Genomic DNA, 27530 nt, shown 5'->3' on the forward strand with positions numbered 1-27530 from the left:
ATCCTTATATGATCTTCAACTTCAAATGCAAGGCTTGCTATTTGAGTGAGAGCATTTCATCTGGCTTGATCGTTGCTTTCTGACAAAAATCTGCTTTTATCTTCAAATGTATATAACTTCCTATTGCTTTAAAAAAAAAGATGTCTGTAGAAATCAAGTAGAATTGATTTTCTTCACTCCTTATTATTGCACATTATTTTTAATGGCTGTTTTATAGATGGTACTAATTTTTTTTTGAGTTCCCAACTTAAAAAGCCTCAGAAATCCTAATTTTCGAAGGTTGGTATAGAACAGTGTTATGAACACTGGTATTATAAAATGTGCTTTTGTGTTGGGCATTCAAAATGTGAGATGCTTCAAATAGATTAAATCAAAATCTTGACCAAGATGCATAATGCAATACTAGTATTTGGAACATTCTAAATGCTATCATTTTGTCTATGCTCACTTTTTGTATACAAACTTTTATTTGGAAAACCTTTTTCTTCTAACACTTCACTGCTCATGACTTTAAAATGTTCTACTTGTAACCACTCTTCTGAACAGACTTATTTTGCTTCTTTGTACAAGAGCATATCTAGATATGTGCAGCTTTTGCACATGCATTAACTTAGTAGGGAGAGAGATGAAGTCTTTCAGAAGTATGGTTCAAGACTTCTAACTTGCACCTGTTTGAGTGTCGGAACCAACTATTTTCTTGGCCATGAGTTTGTTGTAAAGACGATCTATCACTTTATGAATATTGCACACTGATTCAATTCTAAATGCTACTTCACATATCTCAGGTAGGTTATCTTATTTGCAAGTTCTCTTTCTGTATGTTTCATTTTCTTTTTAACTTCTTTAACTTCCATTAATAGTTAACTGTTTATGTAGCAATTCAGGTCTGAGTTGGTGTCTTATAGACTAGTGTTGGTAGGCTTGCCTTCTATGAAGCTGTCAACCCAAAGACTACAAACAGCAATGATTGAGCACAAGTTTGGCAAGAATTTATTGCTAAATCCACCAAATGTAGAGAGACAATTCTGATACTTCCCTCCCCACTCTACCAAAACAAACAAACAAACAGCCAACTTTGGGGCTGTGTTCTGATGGTAAAATATGAAGAAACATGCCTTTGTCTTCTCTTTAAGAACTGGGTGTTTGTAGTGGTAATACAACCTGTTACCCTGCATTAAAAGGAAAGCATCATATTCTCATGTTTTCGTGTAACTGTGTGTGCCTGTGCTTAGATGTGTGTTAATATGGAAAACCACTTGCAATTAAGTACATAGACTTAGATGAGTTGCTGTTCTTTCTAGACCTTTCACAATTCTTGCTTGCTGTCCTGCTATTTTTGATACAGTTGTACCTGAATTGCACAGACTTGGGTGATGATTAGGCTTGTCAGGAGAGCTAAAAATTTCAGAGAGGAAACATTGTCAACATTTTTTCTTGTTGTAATTTGTTATACGAATGTACGTTAAATAATGATCTCTTTTTTTTTTTTTTTAATCTTTTCTGACCTGAAGCTAAACACCATCTAGTAGCACAGAAGGATAAATAAGAAAGGGAACTGGTTTTAGGGAGGAGAGAGTAATTCAGAGGTGTAGTGAATGGATGTTGTACATGGTGAGTTGGAGGTTGGTGGGGGAGGAATGTGGAAACAAAGATGAACATTTAACATCTTTCTGCTGTTGAATCAACAGTCTAGGAAATGTTATATTAAAACAAAGGGAAGTTGGCCTTCAATTTAAGGTTGGCCATGCTGCCTGCTGCCTTACTCCCCCACCTCCCCCATCTTCCCTAACAGGTTATTTACGCTATACACAGTGTGCGATAAGGATGTTATCCTTTCACTTTCCTTGAAGTTAGTCTTGCTTTTGTTTTCATATACTTAAGAACTGAAAAGTAAGTCATTAGACCTTCTACCTCTTCTTTATCTTACTGACACTCTTCACTGTTTTTCACTTTTTTAACTTCTTCGTTCCAGTGTGTTCTCTGTTGGTGAATTTTAAATCGAATAGTATTCAGTTTGATCCAGAGACTGTATGCCATTATGTAATTCCTTTATCTCTATTGTATTTGTATCATGCTGTGTTTAGTACAGCACTGTTTTGTCATTGAATTAGTGTTTGCTTTTTATTCTCTCCTGGATTTAGCATATGATTACCTGCCAAGAGCTATTTTGTGTATAAAGACTTCAAATGACATTTAAAGTACTTTTTGTCTGCAGCTTAAGGCAATTGCTGCTGTGGCATCTTTCCTCTTGGTACAATCACAAGATCAGTATTTCAGTTGTCTGACATTATTCAATGTTGCTCATACCAGATGTCCTTTCAACAAGTTTAGGACAAGTGTTCATCTTAATGTCCTGTTAATTACTTGGTATATTCAAAAGGATGTTTCATCAGGTCTGTAGACATCCATCTTTGATTTTGATATCTGAAAATTATTAGGCTAATTATTTCTTTGGCATTGTTTTAAGATTCAAAATGACAGTGAGAGTTTTGTTCCATTTGCTGAACTGTCAACGTTATTTTAAAGCTTTTCTCTAAAGTTTTTATGACGGTTGACCATTGCACCTACTTTTTCATCGGTGTAATTGGATGATGTGCCATCCAAGTGGTAGGTAGCTCATCTGCTTTATCTAATGGCACTGCAGGTAACTGCAGTCTTTTTCAAATCTAACCAGGTACTGCTAGAGTGCAATTAGATGATTTTTTTGGTGAAGTGAGAAAGTAGATGGTGAGAAAATGAATTATTCGCACTAGAGAGGAATTATTGATACTTAGCATTAGCATGAGGCAGCTAGTTTTGGCCTTGAATTCTTGCTTTAGAAGGCTTTACGCTCCTGCTGTTCCGTGACCTGTTTACAGATTTTTGCCATTACTGGGTTTGTCTCTTGAATGCGTATGAATTCTGCAACTTGGTTCTTTTTCTTCATGAAAGCATCCTCTGGATCTTCTGAATAATTCGTATCAGTGTTGCATAAAAGCTTCTGCTTTGTTTCCATGACATTTTACTTTGCCCTCACAGCTGTTAGTTGTGAATGCGTGCAGTACTTACGCAGAAGGGAGTAATGCCAGGCACAGGCAGATGGGGAGATGAGTTGCTGGAGAGCAGCTCTGCAGGAAGGGGTTTGGGGGGTGCTGGTGACAGCAGGCTCAGCATCAGCCACAGCATGCCCCAGCAGCCAAGGGGTTGGGGTGCATTAAAAGCACAGGCAGCCAGTGATTCTCCTGCTACATTTATGGTTGGTGCAGCCTCACCTTGAATATTTGATGCAGTTCTGGGCTACACGATATAAAAAGGACATTAAAGTCCTTGAAAGCCTCTAGAGGAGGACAACAAAGCTTGTACAAGGGCAGGAAGGCACGTCCTGTGAGGAGAGGCTGAGGACACTCAGAACAGGAGGCTGAGGGGTGGCCTCATTGCTCTGTGCAGCCTCCTGAGGAGGGGACGTGCAGAGGGAGGTGCTGGTCTCTGCTCCCAGTACCCGATGACAGGATGCGGGGGAATGGCACAGAGCTGCACCAGGGGAGGTTCAGACTGGACGTCAGGAAAAATTTCTTCATAGTGAGAGTGACCAAACACTGGAACAGGTTTTTTACGGAGGTGGCTGATGCCCCATGTCTGTCAGTGTTGAAGTGACGTTCGGGTAACACACTTAATGTTTTCTTTAAGTAATAGCTAGCCCTGCAGTGGTCGGGCGGTTGGACTTCATAAATTCTGAAGGTCCCTTCATGAAACTGCCAAAAACTGCAGTGGAATTTTGAACTACAATATAGCACACGACAAATAGCACACAACAAGTGCCTGTGGAAAGCGAGCAGTACTCACTTGTTTTTTGTTGTCTTCTTAAGCAAACTTCAGGCTGCTTCAGTATATTTACCTTCTGTTAGTAGGGGGACTTTATTGAGAGCAGCCCTGAAGAGAAGGCCCTGGGGGTGCTGGTGGATGAGAAGCTCAACATGAGCCAGCAATGTGTGCTTGCAGCCCAGAAAGCCAACCGTGTCCTAGGCCGCATCAACAGAAGCGTGGCCAGCAGGGTGAGGGAAGTGATTGTGCCCCTCTGCTCTGCTTTCGTGAGGCTACTCCTGATGCCCTGTGTTCAGCTCTGGGGCCTTCAGCACAAGAAGGACATGGATATATTAGAATGAGTCCAGAGGAGGCCATGAGGATGACCAGAGGGCTGGAGCACCTCTCCTGTGAAGACAGGCTGAGGGAGTTGGGGTTGTTCAGCCTGGAGCAGAGAAGGCTGCAGGGAGACCTTACAGCAGCCTTCCAGTGCCTAAAGGGGGCCTGCAGGAAAGCTGGAGAGGGACTCTTTGTCAGGGGTGCAGTGATAGGACAAGGGGGAATGGCTTTAAACTAAAAGAGGAATAGATATCAGAAAAATTCTCCACTCTGAGGGTGGTGAGGCCCTGGCACAGGCTGCCCAGAGAAGCTGTGGATGCCCCATCCCTGGAGGTGTTCAAGGCCAGGCTGGATGGGGCTTTGGGGAACCTGGTCTGGTGGGAGGTGTCCCTGCCCATGGCAGGGGGTTGGAACTGGGTGGTCTTTAAGGTCCCTTCCAACCCAAACCATTTTGTGATTCTATGACATCCCTAACTCAGAATCATTAACCACAATTTTATTAACCTGAAAGGAGGATGAGTACTGTGTTTAAAAATAAAATCAGGCTTATTTTTATTTTGGGGAAGTGTAGCAAACCACTATTAACTAATAATTTACTAATTTATGAAAACTGTGTTCAGATGTTATCAGTTTCTTTCAGTACTGAAACTTTTTTTTTCCCTAAAATTGCAGATATGTTCTCTAAATTACTGTTTCATTTCTTCTTTATTTATATTCTCTGGGTGTGACAGCTCTACTGATGCTCTCCTTTCCTCAGATAATTACATACTGTTTGTTGTTTTTCCTTAAGGTGGGGTGATGATAATTTGGTCAATGACAGACTTCTCAAGTTAGATTCCTTTTTCTAAAACATTGCAAACAGTATACTTGCATTGTGACCTATGGAAACAAAATTGTATTTAATTAGGATAACAGATCAGATTAAACAGAACTTTATAAATTAATTTGAAGGTGGCACCAAAACTGCATCTGCCCAGGCCTTACAGAAGTTAAGGGGGAGGGATTTACTTTCCTTTTGGTCAGTATTTCTACAAATGTCACTAGCAAAATTAGTAAGACTTGCATTTTTAACTCTATTTGACATCAGAAAGTAAAATTTCTTCACATTAATAATTTGCATTTTAATATGAAATCTGAAGAATGACAGCATGAGCTCTGGTTTTAACATACTGCAGTGTCCTGTCATGCTTTTGAGGAGTGATGCTCAGTGGGCACCGTTGGATATGCTGCTTTTGGTCCGGATGACATACTGGCACTTTTCTGTTTGTTTTTGGGTGCTTTACTTTGGTATTCTTACTGAAGTAAAACCATATGGAACTACATTACAGCGTGGTTGCTGTAGTAGTTACAGATGTAATTATTATTCCGTCTCCATCACGAAGGTTGCAAATAATGGAAGTTTGCATGTGTTTTACCATTCAAACAAAGGCAGGCTTAGTGGCAAAAGCAAAACTGGGTTCCTCATTCACTCAAATGAGCAATATACTTACAGGCATTTTCTTTGATGCAAACACGCTGTTGCTATCTATGTACTCTTGCTGAGCTGCAGGCATTGAAAATAAATAAAACTTGTAATAGAGCCCTCAATTCTGCAGCATCTGTGCTGTCTTAAGCAGAGCTCTGTGCAGATAGGGAGCTACCTCTTTAATAGGACTAGACTTTAATTACTGATTGACAGAAAACATAACTTCTGTGGGTGACCCAAAGTTATCTTTCTTTGAATTAGTGATTCTTGGATGCTGGTTGCATATTTTGATATACTTTATGGCACTTTGGAAAATCAAGTCAGAGAGTAATGAAGCTTTTTGTTGTGGTACTTCTGTGTATATAGTAAAATTTCATGGTTTTGGTCATGAGCATTTCATTGCGTTTTAAATATTACACATGGTTGTAAGTGACCCAGTGATGTGTTCTTATGTTTATAGGCCAGTGGTATACTAGTAAATGTCTGTTTAGTAAGTTCTTTAATCTAAAGCAGGACCCTCTCTTGTTTGTCACGGTTGATGAGAATGCAAGCCTTTCTTCAAAAGTCTGCAATAATTGCAGTCATTCTAACATCTCCCTCTCCTCTGAGCTTTGCTGAAAGTGATCTGCATGTCAACATTCACTGTACATGTTCTGAAGCACTTAAAAAAAAAATCACAGTATTTACAGATGCGAAAGATTGACTGAAATTTGATGATGATTGTTATTAAATCCATCAGACAAGAGAAGAACGGAAGATGGAAGCTATCCTGCAAGCTTTTGCCAGACTAGAAAAAAGAGAAAAAAGAAGAGAACAGGCTTTGGAAAGGATCAGCACAGCAAAAACTGAAGTTAAATCAGAATGCAAGGAAGCACAGATTCTCAATGACACCGAGTTTATTCAGGTATTTACCTGGAACTTTATTTTAAAGCTGGCTTTTTAAAAAGCGATGTTGATCAGTTTGGATGTTGATCTACACTTTAAGATGTATGAAACTTTTTATTACCTGAACTCAAATATATTTTACCAAAATCTGGATAGGACTTTGACATCATGTTTTCTGTTGACCCCACCCCACCCCTCAGGTAAATGTTAATAAAATTTAACAAGGAATTTCAGTTACATTAGTTTATGTGAGAGTGCATACACACAGAGCTACTATATAATTCGGTCTGTCTTTGAAGTTCAAGGTGGGAGGTGTTTACTGATGCTCATTTTATGCACAGGAGTTGGTTTTCTTCAGGCACCCTCTATAAGCAGTAGAGAAAGGCTTGCTCTTCCAGTGGGTTATTCAGAAGAGGTTTTAGTCTTTTCTTTCAAAGGAATTATTAAGGCTTAGTTTGTTCTGAATCCTTCTTGCAGGCCATCCTTAATATATCATAAACAATTTTTCAGTCTATTGTTGCTGGATACTAGTTCTCCTTTGCAAATAATCCCACAGATTCTCAGTTTGGGTTGTTTCCATGGTTAGTATCTGTCAGCTTGCTGTTAAGACCCTTATGGCAATTCTAAACACTCAGCAAAGTGTAAGTTACAAAAAGGTTATTGAACTGAAAGACATAATAGTGTAAGCAGATGATTTCTAGCCTATAGATGAATGAATGTGGTATAGGAGTTCCTGTACAAACCTGCAGTGATCTGACAGGTGACTGGTCTGTGTGAATTCTCTCCCAGTGATGCTTGGGAGGAAAGTATGGGAAACATGGTAGTCTGCCTTTTGAAGTAGAGTAGAAATAGTAACTTTAAAGTGTTTTAGCTCTAAAAACAGAAATGAGAGGCTTTTTTGACGTATAAAGAAGGAGGAACTGATAATTTATTTTAAGAAAGATATGTAGGTTTACATGTGTATGAGATCCATCTACTAATTTTCTGTTTTGTACCAGGAACCAGCAAAAGAAGAAACTGCCACCAAGCCCACCCCAGCCAAGGTTAATAGAGCTAAACAGAGAAAAAGCTTCTCTCGGAGTAGAACTCATATTGGACAACAGCGTAGACGACACAGAACTGTGAGCATGTGTTCAGATATCCAGCCATCTTCTCCTGATGTGGAAGTAACTTCACAGCATAATGAAACTGAGAATGCCGCACTGGTAGCGGAGCCCGAAACAGAAACTGTTGTTACAGAAATGGTTACTGAAACAGAAGCTCCAGCACTTAATAAATGTCCTACTAAGTATCCTAAAACGAAGAAGGTAAGTCTCTGGAGGGTGGGGAGAAGAGGATGGACTTTGAACAGAGGTTTATAAAAAGCGTAGACATCTGCATTTATATCTTAGCTATATATGGATAAAAAAAAAAAAAGCCTTTCTTCTTTAAAAATTACCATTACCTGGACACTCACTGGTAATAAATCGAGCTTTTAAAGTTGAGTTACATCTATTAGGAGGTGTTACTTTAGATTTTTAAGACACTTCCAAAATACAGCTTGCAGAACAATTTTGGAATAAACGTTTTCTGGGGAAAGTACTTTCTAGACAGACTGAAATTGTATATATATAACTGAAACATAATTAAAACTGTTAATTGCGGGTGGGGTGGGTGGAATTAGCTTTCCTTCCTTTATTCATCGCAGTCTTTAGAACGTATTTCAATGGCAGTGAACTAAATATCTGAAAATAATTAGTTTCCAGTACATTTGAGACATCTGTTCTGAAGTGAGTGGATTTAAATACTCAAAAGTTTACGTAGATATCTGGGAAGGAAGCATTCGTAACTCTTCAGTGCTTCCTTTCAAATTTTTTTTATTGCAGTGCATTGCATGCAGTTTGAAGAAATGTTGCAGTATTTAAAGGCCCTCCAAAAAATCTGAAACCTGCAGGAGTGAATAAAGCAGTAAAACACTGCTTTAAAAATCTGCAGACGGCATTAAAAATTTGTTTTTCTTTGGCATGCTTCACAAGTTATTCTGAATGTTTTACTGGGGAGAAAATGGGGGCAGGGGAAGCAGAGGAAGAAGTAACAGACTGAAACTTCTTGTTGATGAACAGTAACAATTACTAGGTGATTTTAATTAAATCCACAAATACGTGCTAAGTTTATCTGTCTATATATCTTAAAAGGTACAAGAGTCATCCTATTAATTGCATCACTACTACTTCTTGTCAGAGGGGAGCCTAGAATCTCCTCCTCCTCTTTATTTATGTTGCAAAAAAGCAGAATGAAGATACCTGAGAAGTCTGAATTTTACTATAGTTTTTTCCTGTTTTATATTTTTAAGGGTAAATATCTGGTTGTATTTTACCCAGTACATCCTAAAGTAAGGAGAAAGTCCTGATTTGAAACTAAATAGGTTTGTTAAAAAAAAAATAAAATAAAATGCTATGATAATCTGTCAAAGCCTTAATGTTATATGAATATTTAATGTGCTATTTTCACATGTCCTTAGCTTTGCTTACTTCTATAAAATTTGGGAATTTAGTTCTGTGTAAAAGATTAAAAAAAAAAAAAGTGGATGAAATATTCAAGCAAAGCAAGATGTTGCATTCTACACTGAATTTTTTTTCAAGCTGCTACAGTGCAGTGAATGCTGGTATTTTTATTTCTTGTGTAAATCTTTCATAAGAAGCATCCTCGTCTTCTAGTAATGCTCAAAAAAAGCTGAGAACTAGCTTGCAACTATAGGTAGCCTTATTCTATACTGTACATTGCAGCGCATGATTAAAGCTGCATATTTTGAAACAAAGAATTTAGGTCTGAATCTCTTAAGTATTTAATTCAAAGACCTTTATACTTACTAGAGTTCAATTGTTTTATTTCTGGTTCCCTGTTAACAGGAACTAAAATCCACTTGCATGTTTTTCAAAAACACTGAACCAGATAGAAAAAAATACCCTTTTTGGTAAATGTGCTATAATTTAGCTACAATAAGGAAGAATGTTCAAGGCAACTGCCTGACATGTTGACTGAAGCAGAGTCCTGACAGCATGGAAGTCTGATAAGGAATTTACTTAACTTTGTCTAATTAGCATGACGAAATTTTCCATGACTTTAGGTGCTCAGGCTCAATTTTAAGTGTCTTGGAAGTATGTTCAGTGAAAGTTAAATATAAAAGAACTAAATGTTCGTAGTTTACAGAAAAACAACAAAAGCTTCGTTATGTAGAGAAAATGTATACTGCTCCCTTCCATTCTCCCAGTTATTTCACCAAACTGTCTTCATATTCTTGCCCAGCTGTCTTCTGATGTCTGTAACAGATGACTAGATGAGTAATAAGACTAAAAACTTTCTGAAAGCCATTAATAGAAAACACTCATAAAACAGTTTTTTTCCTCTTTGTTTAGCACTTGGTCAATGAATGGTTAAGTGAAAAAAGCGACAAGACGGGGAAGCCTGCAGACAGTGTTTCAGAAAGGCCTCTGCGCATAACTACTGACCCTGAAGTTCTGGCTACTCAGCTGAATTCTCTACCAGGTCTCACTTACAGCCCACATGTATATTCTACTCCAAAGCACTATATTCGTTTTACTTCACCATTCCTTTCAGAAAAGAGGAGGAAAAAAGAACCCGTGGAAAACATTACTGGCTCTTGTAAGAAGGTAATGCTTCCCTTCATTATGGTTTCCCATGCCATATTACTTAAAAATAAGTCTTTATTTCGTAGCATGAATTCAGGCAGAAAAAAGATGCTTGGCAACTGATGTGTAATACATTTTCGAAGTATATATCTTTAAGCTGTTATATCACTGATTTCAATTTGTTTTATTAAAGCGTTGGTTGAAGCAAGCTTTGGAAGAAGAAAACTCATCAGTGATTGATAGATTTAATTCGCCATCACAGGAGAGATCTAGAAGTCCAGCCATCAATGGTGAAAATAAAAGCCCTTTATTACTGAACGACAGCTGTTCCTTAACAGGTGATGCTTTTACTAATACAGTACGTAAAAGTTGTGTCAAAGTAGGTAAATGTGGAGGACTGCATTTCTTAAAGCGATGAGTTAATGAAAATCCCAGGGGCACTTACACTGTTTCCTGATAGTTTATCTTTGGTGGTTGTTGGAAAGAAAGACTTAGTTGCATAGTAGTTGTTTTTATTTTCCCCTTTTCTTTAAAGTATGATCGATACAAAATAAATAACAACCATTTCTCATAGTGAATCTGTACAGACAGTCACCGTTAACAGAAGACTAATGTTTTTGAATATAAACATCAAGAGGTTAGATGTTGTTCTGTATATTCATACTGTTAAATTCAGTGGCCCTGTTGCACCCAGGGGAATAGTTGTGTAATCTGTCAGGAATAATACAAAATGGGAACGTGCTAGAAACCATGCTTCTGTGAGAATATGGAGCATATTAGATGATCCTTGTCTACAGAACTTGAATTTCCACTTCTTAGCTGCATGGTCTTAAAGATGCATAGAAGGAGATGTTTTTTTGAAATGTAGGCAGTTCTTTCCATCCTCCTTTGGGGAGGGGGAAGGGGAACAACACTTACTGATCTCTGTATGCTGTTAAGTTTATTTTTCAGGAAGTCTGCCCCTAAGGGAGATCTGTCAGCTCACTAATTTTTTCATGTGGAATTCATAATTTTATTGCATCAAGCATTTAACTGTGATTACTATATCTAGATCTCCTCTGCCTTTTTAAAATTTTAATGCAGATCTAACAACACCACTAAAAAAACGAAGACTGTATCAGCTGTTGGAGTCTGCATTCTCAGAAACGTCCACACCTACTCCTTCTCCATATGCCACACCAACTCATGCTGACATCACTGCCTCAGAGCCATCGCTGTTTGCTACTCCTCCTAGGGTAAAAACAGAAGATGAAACCTGTAGAAATGGTTACAAACCCATTTATTCGCCAGTTACTCCAGTAACTCCATGTATCCATGGGAATACCATGCACTTTGAGGTGAGATTTATAATGGATTTTGGTGTGCTTAGATTTTTATCATTCTGGGTAAATCAAAATTTGCGCTCCTATTACAAGGGAGTGTGCTGTTTCTCTAGGCTAACAATTAACTTAACTTGCAATTTCTTCTTATTCGTTTAGAATATTTCCTCACCTGACAGTTCCCCAGAAATAAAAAGGCGAGCTTACAGTCAAGAGGTAAGGATGCTTCCAAAAAACTGCAAAAGGTTTCTTGATTTTATCAAGAAACAACACTTTCGGTAAATACTTTTCACTGCCATTGCAAGTTTTGTGGAATTTGTCTTCCTTACAGGTTTTATTTGCCTATTATTGTATATTTCCACTTTTCCTCTATCTTAAACTGGTGCTTTTCTCCATTTTTTTTGCCACTTAAAAATCCTAGTGGCTGTTGTGGATGAGCAATAACCACTGCAACTTACAGAAAAACAGCACTTGTGCTTTTCAGGCTGTATTTAGGTTTACATTAACATCTCTTCTTGTTACCAGCATCTCTTATATGTTTTGGTTGAGCCTAATTAAGCTTAGAGTGGGAGAGTACAGAAGGAGTGTAACAAATGTGTTTCAAGTGGATTATTTGAGCTACAGCAGGTGCTGCTGGGATGGCCCAGAGTATTCCCAGATAAGGATATATTCCAATGTAGAGGATCAAGCTGTGTGGTTGAACCACTAGAGGGCAACGTGATTCATAGATACGAGAACTTCCACAGGGATATTTGCATCCAAAAGGAGTGACAAAGTTCCACAACAATATGGAATTTGAATTGTGTGATAACTACAAAATAAGCATAAATGTGTTGAACCATAAAACTTATAGTGCCTAAAAGGAATAGGTAGAAATAATTAGCAATAAAAAAAATCAGCTGTTGATTTCTGGAGAAATTCACTTTCAGTTGATCTTGCAAATGAATGGTCTAAATATTCTTTCCTTTGGGCCAAGTGTGGATGTATATATAAAGCTTACTTATTTTTAGGTCAAAATCTTAAATGTTGAAATACACAATTTTTCATGTGATCATAGCAGTTGATTTAATTTAATGATTCTAAACTAGTGTCATTGAATACGAGTGTTTATCTGACTCAAAAGAAGAGTTTTACTTAATAACTTTGCATTATATTGCAAATGATTTTAAAAGGATTCATGAACGCCTCAAAACAGGTTAGTTTAGAAGAGATATTTCCAGCCATACATCTGTGCTGGATTTTTCATGGTTAACAGAGTTTCAAGGAATACAGAAGTCAGTTTCTGTAACTTCTCAATTTTTTCTTCTACAGAATACTGATTTTTGATAATGGTCTTGAAATTCTAAAGTGTTCAGAAAAGCTTCCCCCATTCCCCCACCAACATTTTTTCTTGAAGTAAATGTGTTGACACCAAGGATCCCTTTTATGCTTAAGTTAAGCAAGGCCTTTGTAACTAGGGACTTGTTCCTGTTGAAGCTCCTCTTCTTCCTCTGCCAGTCATAAGTAAAACCTGGTATTAAAAGTTTATTTTGACTTTGGTTTGTACATATTTCATTAAAATGCTTTTAATGGCAGTAGTGGAAATAAGTGGCTACACAACTGTTTCTTAAACTCATGGTACTGCAAGGTTTTAATGCCATTTAAAGGCACAGATGAATGTCAGAATAGTTGTAATCATGTTGCAGTATGGAAAAGAGCTGACTTGTTCTTTCTTCATGCAGGGATATGACAGAGCATCGATTCTAGCACTGAATTCTTTCAGAAATTCCAACCTGACAGAAATGGGTCTGCAAGAAATAAAGACTATTGGATATTCCAGTCCAAGGAATAGGACTGATGTCACTCGGCAGTGCACTGGCGAAATGGAATCTGTGTCAGACCTCCAGCTGGGACTCGAAGTTATTGAGCAAAGTGCACTGCATAAAAACCTGGAAGCCCCCACACATGATAGGACTGATTCAAACAGCCAATTAGAAACTGCTCATTGTGGACGGGGCACAATTTATTCTTCCTGGGTAAAAAGTCCCGACAGGACAGGTGTAAATTTCTCAATGAATTCTAATTTGAGGGACTTGACCCCTTCACATCAGTTGGAGGTAGGAGGTGGATTCAGAATAAGCGAGTCAAAGTGCCTGATTCAAGACGATGCTAGAGGCATGTTCATGGAAGCATCTGTTTTTTGTACTTCAGAAGATGGAATTGCATCTGGCTTTGGAAGGACTGTCAATAACGACAACTTGATGGATGGAAATTGCACACCCCAGAATCCTCCACAAAAGAAAAAGGTTATAATTTTAAGAATCATTTGGTTTTTCTTACATAGTCTGGTAACGATATTTCTCTAACAGAAAGAAGCATACTAAAAATAACAACAACAACAAAAAAAAAACAACTGTCAGCTAAACTTTGTTTGCTACGCTGTAGGCATTATTCAGGAGAACTCATGAAGAGCAAAGAGTAATGTTGCGTACATCCATTAGTAAATTTAATTTTTAAAAACAATATATACAAATTCACTTTTTTCTATTTTTAATGTTATTTCTTATGAGTCTTAAATGAAATGCTCAATAAATAACTGCTTTTCAGGTTTGAAAATAGTTGCTTATGCCACCAAGTATTAAAATATTCCATTCTGTTAGAATACTACCAATTTAATCGTATACTGGGAACATCTCTTATGAGTTACTACAGGAGGTTGCACTAAGGTTTATGATACTAACACTTGAAAATTCCAATCTTGATGTACTTAAGGTATCTTGGTTTTGCTGTTATTGACTACACAAATCCATAGTTACAAGAAATCTTTTTTGGCTTGATTTCTTTTTTTGGAAGATAAGCACAGTATAAACTTGCTACTCTTCTCAAACATCCCCTGTAGGTAAGTTCTTCGGTCATGGTCATCTGGAACCAAAACCTGCATAAATGTCTTGACCGTGCTGCCAGGTTAAACTCCCTTTGCTCCTTGGCAATAGTTTCCAGTGCAGCAGCTTATGCAGTTCTGTCTCATAAACAGACTGTAGAAATTAATATGATTTATTTTCTTCATGAAAGTAATGGTCAGGGGACTAGAGGTGTATTATTTGTGTGTATACACGTGTACATAACATGCATGCACGATGGGGTTTTGATTTTTTGGTCCCATCCTGCCCCCTTGCGCTTGCCCCTTCTGCTGTGCTCTGGGACATCCTGCGAGGGAATGCTCATGACCTTCAGAAGTTTGCCATCAGAACTGGATTTTGTGTTTATCTCTCTTTATACTGAGATATAACTGAAATAAGGCCGTAGCTGTGTTCTTACCTGGTCCTGAGTTGTGTGAGAGGCTCTCCCTCTGCCTCCCCCCCCCTCCCCAATCCCCTTAGAATTCACATGTAAAAGTCTCAGTTGAAGGCAATAGCCAGAAATAATTTGGTCTGTACCCCTGAAAGAATGATTTTAAGGTTTTCCAGGGACAGACACACAAATTTAACTACACTTCGCAGTCTAAAAAGGGGGAAAACAATTTAACAATCCCTGTCTCATTTAAGGTGAGGGGAGAACTCAGGATTTCTGTAGGAGAATAATAATTAGAAGCCTTGAGCTAAGATCTGGTAAGACGTGCATGTTCTTACACAGTTGTTAGAAGAGGATGCCCCATATCCCAGTGTTTCGATGGGCATTGCTTCCTTTATTTTCACTCAGCATCACACAAGTTCATCCTGTTTCAATATTGTACGTCCTGGCCATGCTTCATAAAACTTGTCCATTCTTAACATTTAAGCTTTGCTTAAAGCAGTCTTCTTCAAGGGATCCCAGTGATGTGGAAATAACATGAATTGTTTCAAAACAAGATAGTTCTTAGCCTAAACATTCTCTTAATAGTGTTTTGACTCTTCGTGCCCTGGCATACAGATGAGTTTTTAATAGATAGAAAACCACCACCTAGGACTGCTAACAAACCAGGCCTTCTTGGTTTCTGTCTCTGAGTAGAAATGGATGTCTGCTTTTACTGAGAATGTAAACCATTTAATTTTTTGTTGTTATTGCACTTCAGTTTATTGTTTTGTGTTATAAAGAGGGTTCAGAGTAGATCGCTGATAAGTGGAAGGAAGGGAGTAGAGTCATAAAACGTAATTTCCCCAAAACTAATTCTCTTACTAAACAAAGCAGGTCTGAAGGGGTCAGTATTTCAGCATTCAAATTGTAAATAGGCATATGAAAGTATTTGATAATCTGTTTTTCTCAGTGAAAGTGATTTAGTAATATTCTATAGTAGTGTCTATGCACTAATTTTTATATAAAATCGTGTGTATATGTATACACACAAAAAAGAATAAAATATACACATGTACATATAAAGTAGAACCACCTGTCCCTTCCTGTGTCATTGGTTTTGGAAATAAACATTTTTACTTGAAATTTATCATTGAAGTACACTCTGAATCAGTATCTCAGAGTGCGGTAAAGATATTAATTTAAAACAAATTGCAAAATGAATGTCATTCTAAGTCACAAATCTTTTATATTAAGAAAAAAATATGAAAAGCTCAGTATCTTTTGATCTATGCAGTGGAGTGAAGCAAAATTTTGGTCTGTTTTTCACATGAGGTAGGCAGAGTGAGAGTGACTCAGTCTCTTAAAATTAGCATTACTATATTGCTGTCCTCTTAGTAACACTGCGGTTCCAGGAGGGGCTGTGAAGTCCCTTGTCGCTTCAACCAGCAGAAGGGCTTCAGCAGTGAACCTTTTGCTGTTCCATAAACTTCTGCCTCTTCAGAGGCAAAATACATACCTCCTCGTGGCAGAAGCCTTTCTTTGCATCTTCTTTGATAGCCATTACTAGATCTGTAAATTCACTGCAAGTGTGGTGAGAGACCTTCAACTATGCCCGTCTTTTAGAGCCAAGTAAATGGTATGTCTTACTAAAGGAATATATTTAACTGAAAATGGCAAGAAGGAAACAAGTAAACTTTCTTCTAATCTTTTTTTCCATAGGTATCCTTATTAGAATACCGTAAGAGACAACGAGAAGCTAGAAAAAGTGGCTCAAAGACAGAAAACTTTCCCCTTGTTACCGTATCTCCTCATGCAGCTGGTGGAGGAAATATAAGTAGTAACAACGGTGCTAACGATGGGTATAACAACAGTGGTGAAAATGGGGAGCAAACCGATAACGCTGCGAGCCTACCTGTACCACTGCCAACTACTGTTTATAACGCAGCTCCAGAAGACACTGGTAACAACTGTGCAATTAAGGAGACGTCAAGTGAGAAGAGCGAGCCAGAGGTCCAGTGGTAAGTTACAAAACTGTAGGACAAAAGTTCTGGTGAATTATTTACTTAATTCTAAGTCTTCTATCTGAAATCTTCTGTTAATAAGCGTGCAGTTATGGATTACTTTTTTATGGATTATTTGAAAGAAGCCCTTCTTTCAAACTAGTAAACAGTTGTCGTACCTCTTACCTCAGAAATATAGCAGATACCTCCTGAAGATCACAGAATCGTCTAGGTTGGAAGAGACCTCCAAGATCACCCAGTCCAACCTCTGACCTAACACTAACAAGTCCTCCACTAAACCATATCACTAAGCTCTACGTCTTTTAAAGACCTCCAGGGATGGTGACTCAACCACTTCCCTTGGCAGCCCATTCCAATGCCTAACAACCCTTTCAGTAAAGAAGTTCTTCCTGATATCCAACCTAAACCTCCCCTGGTGCAACTTTAGCCCGTTCCCCCTCGTCCTGTCACCAGGCACGTGGGAGAACAGACCAACCCCTACCTCTCTACAGCGTCCTTTAAGGTACCTGTAGAGAGCGATAAGGTCGCCCCTGAGCCTCCTCTTCTCCAGGCTGAACAATCCCAGCTCCCTCAGCCGCTCCTCGTAAGACTTGTTCTCCAGACCCCTCACCAGCTTCGTTGCCCTTCTCTGGACTCGCTCGAGCACTTCCATGTCCTTCTTGTAGCGAGGGGCCCAAAACTGAACACAGTACTCGAGGTGCGGATGAGAAGATGAGAATATGGAGATATGAGAGAATATGGAGATGAGAATATGAAGATGAGAATATGGAAAATTATCCATAAAATACTGGTCAGCTTATTTTCATTCTGCTTTAGTATTTTATTTTTCAAGAGCAAAAATAGCTTGAACAAGAGAGATCACCTAGTTCTGTAGCCTGTAAAATTGTATAAGTGCAGTTGTGAATATTTAGAAAATGGTGTGGAGTAGGCATGGCATGCTCCTTTCAGAGCTGCACGAGTCACGCTGTGTGTGCTTGCCAAGGTGTATGGTGGAGGGAGCTACGTTCGGATGGAGGATGTTACAGTGGCTTTGGGAGATACTGAGTCTGATTTTCAGCATGGCCCTGGCTCTGCATTTAATGTCCTTGCATTGTCACTGCTTTGTCTATGGGCTGAAGATAATACTTTTCATCTTAAACCTCAAAACCTTTCCAAAACCACTGTAGGAAAGAGGGGTGGAATAAGGGAATAATTTGTATTGATCAACAAAAGCTTCTAGAAGACTCTGAGACGTCTGTTTTTCAGTGATCCAGTTGGAATGTGTGCTTTGTGTTTGCTGTCACTTAAATGCAACATGCAGAGATGCATGCAGTCTGCCTGACAGTTCCTTCTGCTCAGGTAGACAGCACGTGGAGATACTTGCATAGTTGCTTATGATGGCTGACTGGCTCCCCTGCGTGCAAGCCATATGCTGGGTTGTACTCCCTGCCAGATACTCCGGCAGCCTTAAGATCCTGGGGAAAGGTTCAGTGTGAAGGGGGGATGACACAGAATGACTTCGGTTCGTGTAAATGTTTTGCAACGTTTTCCACTGTGGTTTTTGGTAGCCTTAAGATAGATGGTCAACTGTGTTGACTCTGTCTCCAGAATGTTACTAGCACAAAATAAACACTGCAGAAGTTCTTTATGCTATAGAGGAGGACTGACAGTGTTGCAGATGAACATGGGCTGAGGAGTTGAATACCTCTCTGCTCAGATGCTCCAACTATTCCAGAATAGAAGGATTTTGTAGAGCCAACTGAAGGGAGAACATAAGTGCAGTCTTCAAAACTTCACTGAGAAGTGGCTGTAAGTTCATAATGCAGAATGTAGTGTACTGTATTGTAAGCAAAGAATGTGGGAAATAGGCTGAACTGGGAAGAATTTACTAGTAACTCTTTTGCAGTACTCCTGCAGACAACCTCCAAACTTTTAAAACAACAGCATTGTAGAGTATTGCAATATGCTCTTGCCTGAAATAAAGCTAGTTTTGTAGAGTGCTGCCATTACTGTTCTTTATGTTCAGATTTTGAGAATGTAATTGATTATAAGACAGAAGACATGACTGTCACTTCACCTGATATCTGGTGAATGAAATCTAAAAGTTTAAATCCCATACATCCGGAGTTGTGCAGTATTTACAACTATGGATCTGCTATTGAAGAGCAAGCTCTTTTTTAATAAATAAATGACTATTTCAATCTTTTCAAGAAGGCTTTCTACAACTTGAGACTGTGAAGGAGTACTCACAACCTGTAGTTTTTGATCTGTCAGATATTAAGAATAAAAAGACCTCCACAGATCTACAGATAACCTTTTTCGTATTGAGAGGAATTGTCAGTTCTCATAATGTAAGAAGGTTGCAGAAGATTGGTATATTTAAAGTGTGAGAAAACAGATCTAAAATACCTAACCAAACGGCATTCCTTAAGTAGGACCAATTATTTGGCTCTTACAAGCAATCAACACTGTAAATTCTCTGGCCTAGTATTTGCATGTACAGTGTCCTAAATTTGGTCCCTGGGAGTATATCGCCTTACTTTAACATACACTTCCCTCTTCCAGGACTGCATCAACCTCTGTGGAACAAGTGAGAGAACGAAGTTATCAGAGAGCGTTACTTCTCAGTGATCATAGGAAAGACAAGGACAATGGTGAGTTGATTTATCGTGGCAAAGGTAGATACATCTAACCAATTCCTTAGGTAGTCCTTAATCATTCTAATGTTATGTTTGGGTCTGCTTCATCTGTAGGGGGAGAATCACCCTGTAGCCCCTGCTCACCGTCTCATGTTCAGTCTCCACCTTCATCTCATTCAAATCTCATTTCCCAGTTGCAGCTTAAGGTCCATTCTTTCACTGAATGTATGGAAGGTCAGTAAGCAGATGACCTTGTATGACACTTATTGAATAGTCTCTTACAACAACGTTAAGTAGCTCTTTAAAGTCAAATACAAAGTGCTTAGTGATCTTGGCAAAAGACCTTTTCCCCCACTGTTATATTTACTTCTTATTTTTGTTTCTAGAACCTGATCCTGAAAATCCAGAGCCTACTTCTGAATGTCCGTCCCCAGATACTTCACAGAAGACTTGTAAGAGTCCTTCAAAAGCAAGCAAGGTGTGTGTGCAGGTGCATGTGTTTGTGTGTATCAAGCATATGTACAGGTCTCAATTTATTTTTAAAATGGTAGCATCTTGATTTTCTGTTGAGGTTTTTTTAAATGTTACCATCATGATTTTCCACTGAGTTGAACGTGTATAGTAATTCTGTTCAATAATTTAATGTAGGTAAATATCTGTAAGAATATTTGTAGTAGGTCCAACATGTAGAAGTTCCATCCAAGTTGGTTTGTGTTCTGTTCTTTCAGTAGCCGTATCTACTTGTATCTGATACCACATTCTGTGGACACTGAAGAGCTTGTATCAGTGGTCTCAGTATTGCCACAGTTCTGCAGGTTGAATGCCAAAGGACTGACAGTCAGAACTGACAGAAGTAAAATGATTTAAGTACTTCTTACCTTAACAGGAGTGGCTCTTGCCATGTCAGGATTTGGTACTGTTTGGCAGTAGAGGCAGTGATATGCAGAAACTTGTTTAGGAACTTCCTGTATGATATTAAATGCAGTAATTCAGGTTATAGTGTCCAGTTTGTTTGCTTGCACTATGCCAGTTTTAAAATGTTAAATCACTCTCAAAAAAATACTTTTTGTAAATAGTCATTTGGAATTACTCCTTTCCGACTCAGAAATCTGAAGCTTTAACATATAGGAGATTATGACTTTGCCTTGATGGTCATATTCCTATTAGTATTCTCAGGTGCACTTGCTAGGCTTCGACTTTAAAGAACAATTCATGTGTGCTTGCTTAGAAACAGTGCCTGTGCTAAGTTTAAGCTTCCTATGGTCACTGTTTTTCATATAGCAAATCTATCCTGTGTCTTAATGTTTTTCATCCATCATTGGAGAAAGAGAGCACTGACCTGAGAAGATTTAGTTTTAGTGCCTGCATCATTGAATGTTCTGAACATCTTGCACTGACTGAATTTTTCTGTTCTAGCCCTCTTCACCAAGTCCTGTAGTTTCAACACAGTCACTTGGGAAAACGCCGGCAAAACCAGATTCGCACTGGGAAACTGCAGCAAATGCACCAGAGGCCGAGTGTGCGAATCACCCAAAACCTGAGCTGCAACAAAAACAGCTGACAAATAATGTCCAAGCACTTTCAAAAAATCATCCATCTCAGTCACATCTGCGCAGTTCTGCTGAGCAACTTCCACACTCACAGAAGTTGCCTTCTGCACCTTTGAAGCTTCATTGTCCCCCCTCACCTCACGTAGAAAATCCTCCCAAGTCATCTACGCCTCACGCGCCCGTGCAGCATGGTTACCTTTCACCAAAGCCTCACTCGCAGCAGCTGGGCTCTCCGTACAGACCTCATCACCCCCAGTCACCTCAAGTCGGAACACCCCAGAGGGAAACGCACCGGAACTTTTATCCAGCAGCACCACCCCTTCAGCCTGGGAATCAGCAGCAGCCCAGCGGACCGCTGTTTACTCAGACAACTTCAGGACAATCTTCAGCTTCTTACAGCCAATTTAACCAACAAAATTTGAACAGCAATGCACCACCTCCCCCTCCCCCTCCGCCCCCCTCTTCTACGTACTATCAAAACCAGCAGCCCTCTGGAAACTTTCAGAGTTACAGTCAGCTGAAGGGCAGCATACCCCAACAGACTGTGTTTTCATCTGGACCAAACCAAGCACTTCCTGGCTCTGCGGGTCAGCAGACAGTGCCAGGACACCACGTCACCGCGGGGCATTTTTTGCCCTCTCAGAACCCCAGTATTCATCACCAGGCTTCGGCCTCTGCTGCCCCACCTCCTCCTCCGCCCCCGCCTGCCCCGGGACCTCACCTTGTACAGCAGCAAAGTACTCATCAGCAGCATTCTGTAGCACACGTGGTTGGTCCGGTTCACGCTGTGGCAGTAGCTCCTGGATCACACCTTCACTCTCAGGCTGCTGGCCATCATTTGCCACCGCCCCCTCCGCCGCCAGGTCCTATCCCCCACCACCAACCTCCTCATCCTCCCACGGGACACCAAGGTTTGCAAGCACAACACCAGCATGTTGTCAACTCCGCACCTCCGCCCCCTCCGCCCCCACCGTCCAATGTTATGGGCTCGGGGCACCACCCAGCATCAGCACAAGGGTTGCACCACCCGTCGCACCAAGGACCCCCCCATTTCCCCTCAAACGCCCATACGGGCGTCTCCTCCTACTCCTCACAAGCCCCCCATCACACGACGTTAGGACCTGGACCTCAACATCAGCCTGCTGGAACAGGACCTCATTGTCCACTCCCCGGTCAGGGTCCTCACATCCAACCTCAAGGACCAAACAGTATTGCAACGCCCACTGCTTCAGGGTTCTGCCCCCACCCCGGCTCAGTAACCCTTCCCCACGGAGTGCAAGGACCGCAGCAGGCGTCACCGGTGCCTGGACAGATTCCCATTCACAGAGCACAGGTGCCGCCGACTTTTCAAAACAATTACCATGGTTCAGGGTGGCATTAAAATGGAGCCCTTTAATTCTAAACATTTTTAAAATGTTCTGTAATATAAACTGTGTATATTTCATATGTACCTATTCAAGGTACTTTTTAAAGCTTGTACATGATACTTTGTATAAAAGCAAACACCAGTGCTCTTTCATTGTATCTTTCCATTTTTTGCTTTTTAAAATTCCTGAAAAATGTGCTGTTAAGCCAGTATTAGGTATTTCTTTTTATTTTGTAAGTGAACATTCCAGCTGTTTTTCTGGCAGTAGGTTTGATGCTGCATAATCTTTAAAATTTTATTGTTGCAGTTAAATTCATTTAGTGAATGTTTTCTATATTACTTTTATACATATGTAATTAAATAAGTACACAGGCTAAGTGATGGCACTAACAATTTTTTTTTCATTTTCTTCTGTCAACAGTTCTTTGTGTGCATAGAGATAGAAAACAATGCAATACAAATTTTTATAGTTTTGGTGTGGACATGGCTTTTTGTTTCATCAGTTATTTGCAGAAAATGTAATTTAATGTATAGACCGTTTCTAATGTCTCTGACGAGTGCTGTAAATACTGTATTTCTTTTGCTTGTAAAATTGCTTAAAGCTTCTTTCATTTGATATAGTATTGTACATAATAAGTCTCTTTTGCAAAAAAAAAGTGTGATCTTTGTGAAAGTAGTACAGTATATGATCTTTAATTTTTTAATATACTGTCACATTGCAGCACTGGTTGGGCATTTTAATTCATGTTAATAAATCACAATTATGTCAGTTTTAATCACTTGTCCTCAAAGGGTGCTGTGTGTTAAAGGAAGGGGCCGTAGGCCTTCTGTCACTGTGGGGCTCTTTACCTCCATGCGGTTTCCAGGTGTGGGTTTATGGCACAGACTGCAGGAGGGGATTTATCTTCCCTGGCTGAGTCTACAACTGGGGAAAACTTACTTCAAGGAGAGCAGGGTATGGGATCAGGTTATTTAATATTAATGTGCACTGTGTATGTACCATAGCAGTGCAGTTGTGCACTAAAGGCAGATGTTACTCTATTTGTTCTTGGTTACAAACTACAGTAACACCTGCCCACTTCAGCACATCCCTGTTTTCTCCTGTTGGCTCTCCAACACCTCCTGTTAGTGCGGTAATGTAGGAAGTGAGACCCTTATACCATAATTATGGTGTATGCTTGTCCTTAGAGCTCATTAGTGAATGCTCTTGAATTCTGCTCAGGTAACAGAACAAATGCTTGATGGCTTTCTTTCAGAACCCAGAGGAGAAAACCAGCGTGCAGCTTCCTCTGCTCTGGCCGCTACAAAAGCTGAAAGGGGACAGGAGTGGAAGCGGCAATTCCTACTCACTGAAAAGTGGTAATTCCTTTTAGCACATAGAAAGTATTGGGGCTATGTAAAACTGTAATTTGCTCATAAGTACTGGAAAAAATAGTACACACAAAATGCTTTCCTGGACAGCTGTTGGCTATACAAAACACGTGCAAGGTCTGAGCTCCTCTATTTGCACTTAGCATGAAGTAGAATCCAGTTAGGCCATCAACAACAGCAGGGAGAAAAAAACAAAAACAACCCAACGCACCTTATGCTACTGCTCACACTCATTTCGCGAAATCTGCATCACCCTCCACAGCTCAAAGCTGTTGACCTGACCCTCTGCCATTTATCTGCGATGATTTGTTACCTCTTAGCAGCCATGTGACGTGTTGACAAAGGGGGTAGCAGACCATGACTGGCATTAATCAAGTTTTGCTGTATCAACATGCGTAAGGCTAGTCCCCCTGCTTGCCTTGCAGTTAAACCGATGTTGCCAATGCTAGGATTGTCTATGTATTCAGGAACAAACCGCTAATTAGTTGCAGCACGGCCCAGGGTGAAACGAAGTATTTTTACCTCTTATCTCTGGATTTCACTGTAGCATTATTTTTTTTTTTTCTTCTCAGCAGTGTCATCCTTGAGGCCTTTAAAAGCCGTTCCCGTGTGAAGAGGGAAGTGGATGGTCAAAGGCCCTCAGGTCTGAGATCCAGCTGCTGGCAGGGCCTCAGCATGCACGGGGTGTCTCCTGCCTAGCGCATTCGTGTGGCTCTCCCGTTTCTTTTTGGATGAGCGGCTGCCCGGGCGCATCTGGGATGGGGGATAAATGGCTGCTTGTCTATAAAAAGTTAAACACCTCCTATGAAACGGCTCAGTTTTGTCTTGTTTCGTCTAGCACCCTCTCAGATACAGCCCATCATTCCTCGTTAGCCTTCTGTATGCTTTGGTTTGTACAGGTGATGCTATTTTGTAACTAACCCCATCGTGCAGAACACAGTAATTACAGCCAGGCTAACCCCCACCCACCCCCACCACCACATGTAATTCTAGCAAAGAGTTGGATTTACAGCTAGCAAAGATTCCAATGACCAGCACACTGTCTGAAAAAACAAAACACTTTAATTAGACAACTGCAAGCACCTCAAACAACTGGTTATTGTTACAGCATGGGGCTATCTTCTCACAATCTAGTTATTGCAAAGGCATGTGAATAAATTTCATATGGACAAAGTCAAGAAAAAGTGGCACCATAGTTACATGAAAATCAGAAGTAAGCTTACATTCATCCCACTGACTTCTAAAAGAGGCCAAAACACACCTCTGTATTTTACATTCTAAAATCTGTATTGCCTATAAGCTTCAGTCTATGTAGCTTTTTTTCCTAGGAAACACGTAATTCTTGCGTGCAACTTACAAAGAATAATCGTATGTCTGGTTATGGGAAAAAAATAAAGCTAGTGCAATTTGTTTTAGAAACATGTAAAGCTATGAATGGAATGAGCATGATCTTGCTTCTTGCATTTTACCCACTGCACTGTAAATTATTTGCAGCTATCCTTCCTTAACTGATTCCAAGCACACACTTTTATTATAAAAGATCAGCAATTCTACACAGAGAGTGGTTCTCATGCTCAACTTTTAATTTTTTTTCTTAAGGTATAGTACAACTTACAGTGCTTATAAAAAGGCAACACCATATGGTACCATGTCTTCACTATCACATTGTAAGGGAAATTGCTATTTTCTTTTCTTAAAAGCACTTAAAATAGGCAAAAGTTCTAAAAGGGAGTGCTAAATGATAATGCATACTTTATTAGAAAGAAGTCTAGCCTTCCTTTAAAGTGCCATTTGGGGAATGAAATCCTGTAAACCAGAGCCACTTTGTTTAAAATCCAATGAACGGGAACTGCTACAGAATAGAAAGTTTACACAATTCCTTAAAGCAGTTTAAAGTCCACTACATGCAATTCATTTGCTATAAAGCTCTCTAAAACTTAGTAGCTTTACTCTGAAATTGAGTCCCCAGTCCCATATTTAAATGGAAATAAACATTTACAGGGTGCATTTACATACACTATAATACAAGAATGACGTCCCTTTGCCAGAAGATAAAATTGTACAATTCCTTGCCGTAACTCAGTTCTGACTTGATAAATTTCTTACGCTTGTAAATTATATAATATGCATCAGCTAAAATATTTTTTTCATAAATAGTTACAAAACTTGCCAAAACACATGGGGGGAAGTTTCTTTTGTTCAAAAATCTGACATCTGAATGCCACACAACACAAGAAACAATGCTTAAAGACACATTAAAGTGTTTTCTGAAGAAAGTGGGTGAGTAAACTACTAGCTGAAGACAAAAAGACTACCCTTCCCCAAGAACACAGTGCACAAAAAGCAAAATGTCAAACAGTACCTCAAGCAAAATAAAGGTCTGAGGATTGAAGCCAGCTCACGTGTGATCCTGCTAAAGAATTTGTGACAGTCACCATTTAGGTCCGATGCATTGGAAAGTGGTTGCTGGCTTACTTCTACAGCTGGGAGATTCTGCTAAGAATTCAGCCATGGATGCCTAAGGCATTCTCCAGCTGAAGCACGTTTCTCTGGGACCATTTCTAGCATGGGGATCAGGAAATCTGTAAACTGTGCAGCATCTTCGTGAGGCCAACCATACTTCTCCACAAGCACGTCAAAAAGACTCCAAGGTTTCAGCTTGGTAATGTGTCGGAGTTCTCCTGTAAACAGAAACATTACCAGTATTAGAGAAATACCTCTTCAGCCCTGATAGTGACTAATCCCTGATTAGTTTTCCTCTAAAAAAAGAAAAAAAAAAAACAAAACAACTCATCAGGCTGAGAATTATCATTTAGGAAGGTCTGCACATCGCAAGCTTGCTTGAGGTCCTCAAACAAACAAAATGAGCATGGCCAATGTCAAAAACAAATCATTCCTAAAGCAAACTGTGTGTTACACCTGGATTCCACTGTAAACAAAGTTTCTCCTGTTGTCTTAGAATCACAGTCACAGAATATCCTGAGGTAGAAGGGACCCACAGGGATCACCAAGTCCAACTCCTGGCTCCACCCAGGACCACCCCAAAATCAGACCGTGTGTCTGAGAGCGCTGTCCAAATGCTCCTTGAACTCCGGCAGCTCGGTGCTGTGCCCGCTGCCCTGGGGAGCCTGTCCCAGTGCCCGACCACCCTCTGGGTGCAGAACCTTTCCCTAACACCCAGCGTGACCTCCCCTGTCCCAGCTCCATGCCGTTCCCTCGGGTCCTGTCGCTGTCCCCAGAGAGCAGAGCTCAGCGCCTGCCTCTCCGCTCCCCTCGTGAGGGAGCTGCAGGCCGCCATGAGGCCTTCATCCTGTGCCCCTTACACGAAGGCACTCACTCTCACGCTCACGCTGTCCACAAGAACACCGCAGGCCTTCACTCGTTAATCTGCCAACAACCCTAAATCTTACAAAAACTGCTCCAGCCTTAAGGCACAGCTCTCAGTAACACAGGTCATTCTGCCTCACTATGCGCCATTTGCTGACAATGCCACAACCGGTTGCAAACCAAGCCCAGCACAAAGGGTTTGCCCTCGTGGATTCTGCTCCATTTCCCAGGCAAGTGCAACCAGGCTTGTGCTGACTTCTTCCTGGGGAGGAAGCGCCTGCTGCCGCTGCCCACTGCCAGCAGTGGCAGAACTGCAGGACTGGAGCCCCTCCGATACTGCACACGGCCAACTGCCAGTTGGCAGCAGCTCTGCAGCCACCACCGTAAGGACCCCAACAGAGTAACCCTGCAAACCCTGCAGTAACCCTGCAAACAGCCAGCCACTGGCAAGGGAAAGGAGAGACCCGCTGCTAACAGCGAGCCGAGGTGTGCTGCCCATGGCTCGCCCACTTCCCTCCTTTCCTTCCATCTCTCCGGGTAGGAGGGCACTGAGATAAAGGGGAGCGAGAGCAGAGGCTGCCTGTCTTCGGCCAGTCTGTGCTTGTACA

General features: G+C 40.2%; 2 protein-coding genes across 20 annotated transcripts in view; one reads left to right on the forward strand and one right to left on the reverse strand.

Moving 5' to 3' along the window:
• The window catches only part of KMT2E (lysine methyltransferase 2E (inactive)), a 69334-nt gene extending 43568 nt beyond the window's left edge, over positions 1-25766 (forward strand). For 4 of the 10 annotated variants that reach the window (XM_035549577.1, XM_035549583.1, XM_035549576.2 and 1 more), the window contains 14 exons: positions 6324-6488; positions 7468-7776; positions 9865-10119; positions 10292-10436; positions 11182-11435; positions 11577-11633; positions 13139-13702; positions 16389-16687; positions 19235-19323; positions 19423-19542; positions 19695-19786; positions 20725-22191; positions 23481-23583; positions 24168-24523. In XM_035549577.1, the coding sequence (XP_035405470.1) occupies positions 6324-6488; positions 7468-7776; positions 9865-10119; positions 10292-10436; positions 11182-11435; positions 11577-11633; positions 13139-13702; positions 16389-16687; positions 19235-19323; positions 19423-19542; positions 19695-19786; positions 20725-22191; positions 23481-23583; positions 24168-24208 (3960 nt within the window). In that variant the 3' untranslated portion in view covers positions 24209-24523. The other 6 variants (XM_035549584.2, XM_035549588.2, XM_035549581.2 and 3 more) reach the window with 3 other exon arrangements.
• The window catches only part of SRPK2 (SRSF protein kinase 2), a 148978-nt gene continuing 146087 nt past the window's right edge, over positions 24640-27530 (reverse strand). For all 10 annotated transcript variants that reach the window (XM_035549593.2, XM_035549591.2, XM_035549600.2 and 7 more), the window contains one exon: positions 24640-26276. In XM_035549593.2, the coding sequence (XP_035405486.1) occupies positions 26092-26276 (185 nt within the window). In that variant the 3' untranslated portion in view covers positions 24640-26091. The remainder of the gene's footprint in view (positions 26277-27530) is intronic.

Source organism: Cygnus atratus, chromosome 1 (assembly GCF_013377495.2).
Source record: "Cygnus atratus isolate AKBS03 ecotype Queensland, Australia chromosome 1, CAtr_DNAZoo_HiC_assembly, whole genome shotgun sequence".
In the NCBI taxonomy this organism is placed as follows: Eukaryota; Metazoa; Chordata; class Aves; order Anseriformes; family Anatidae; genus Cygnus; species Cygnus atratus.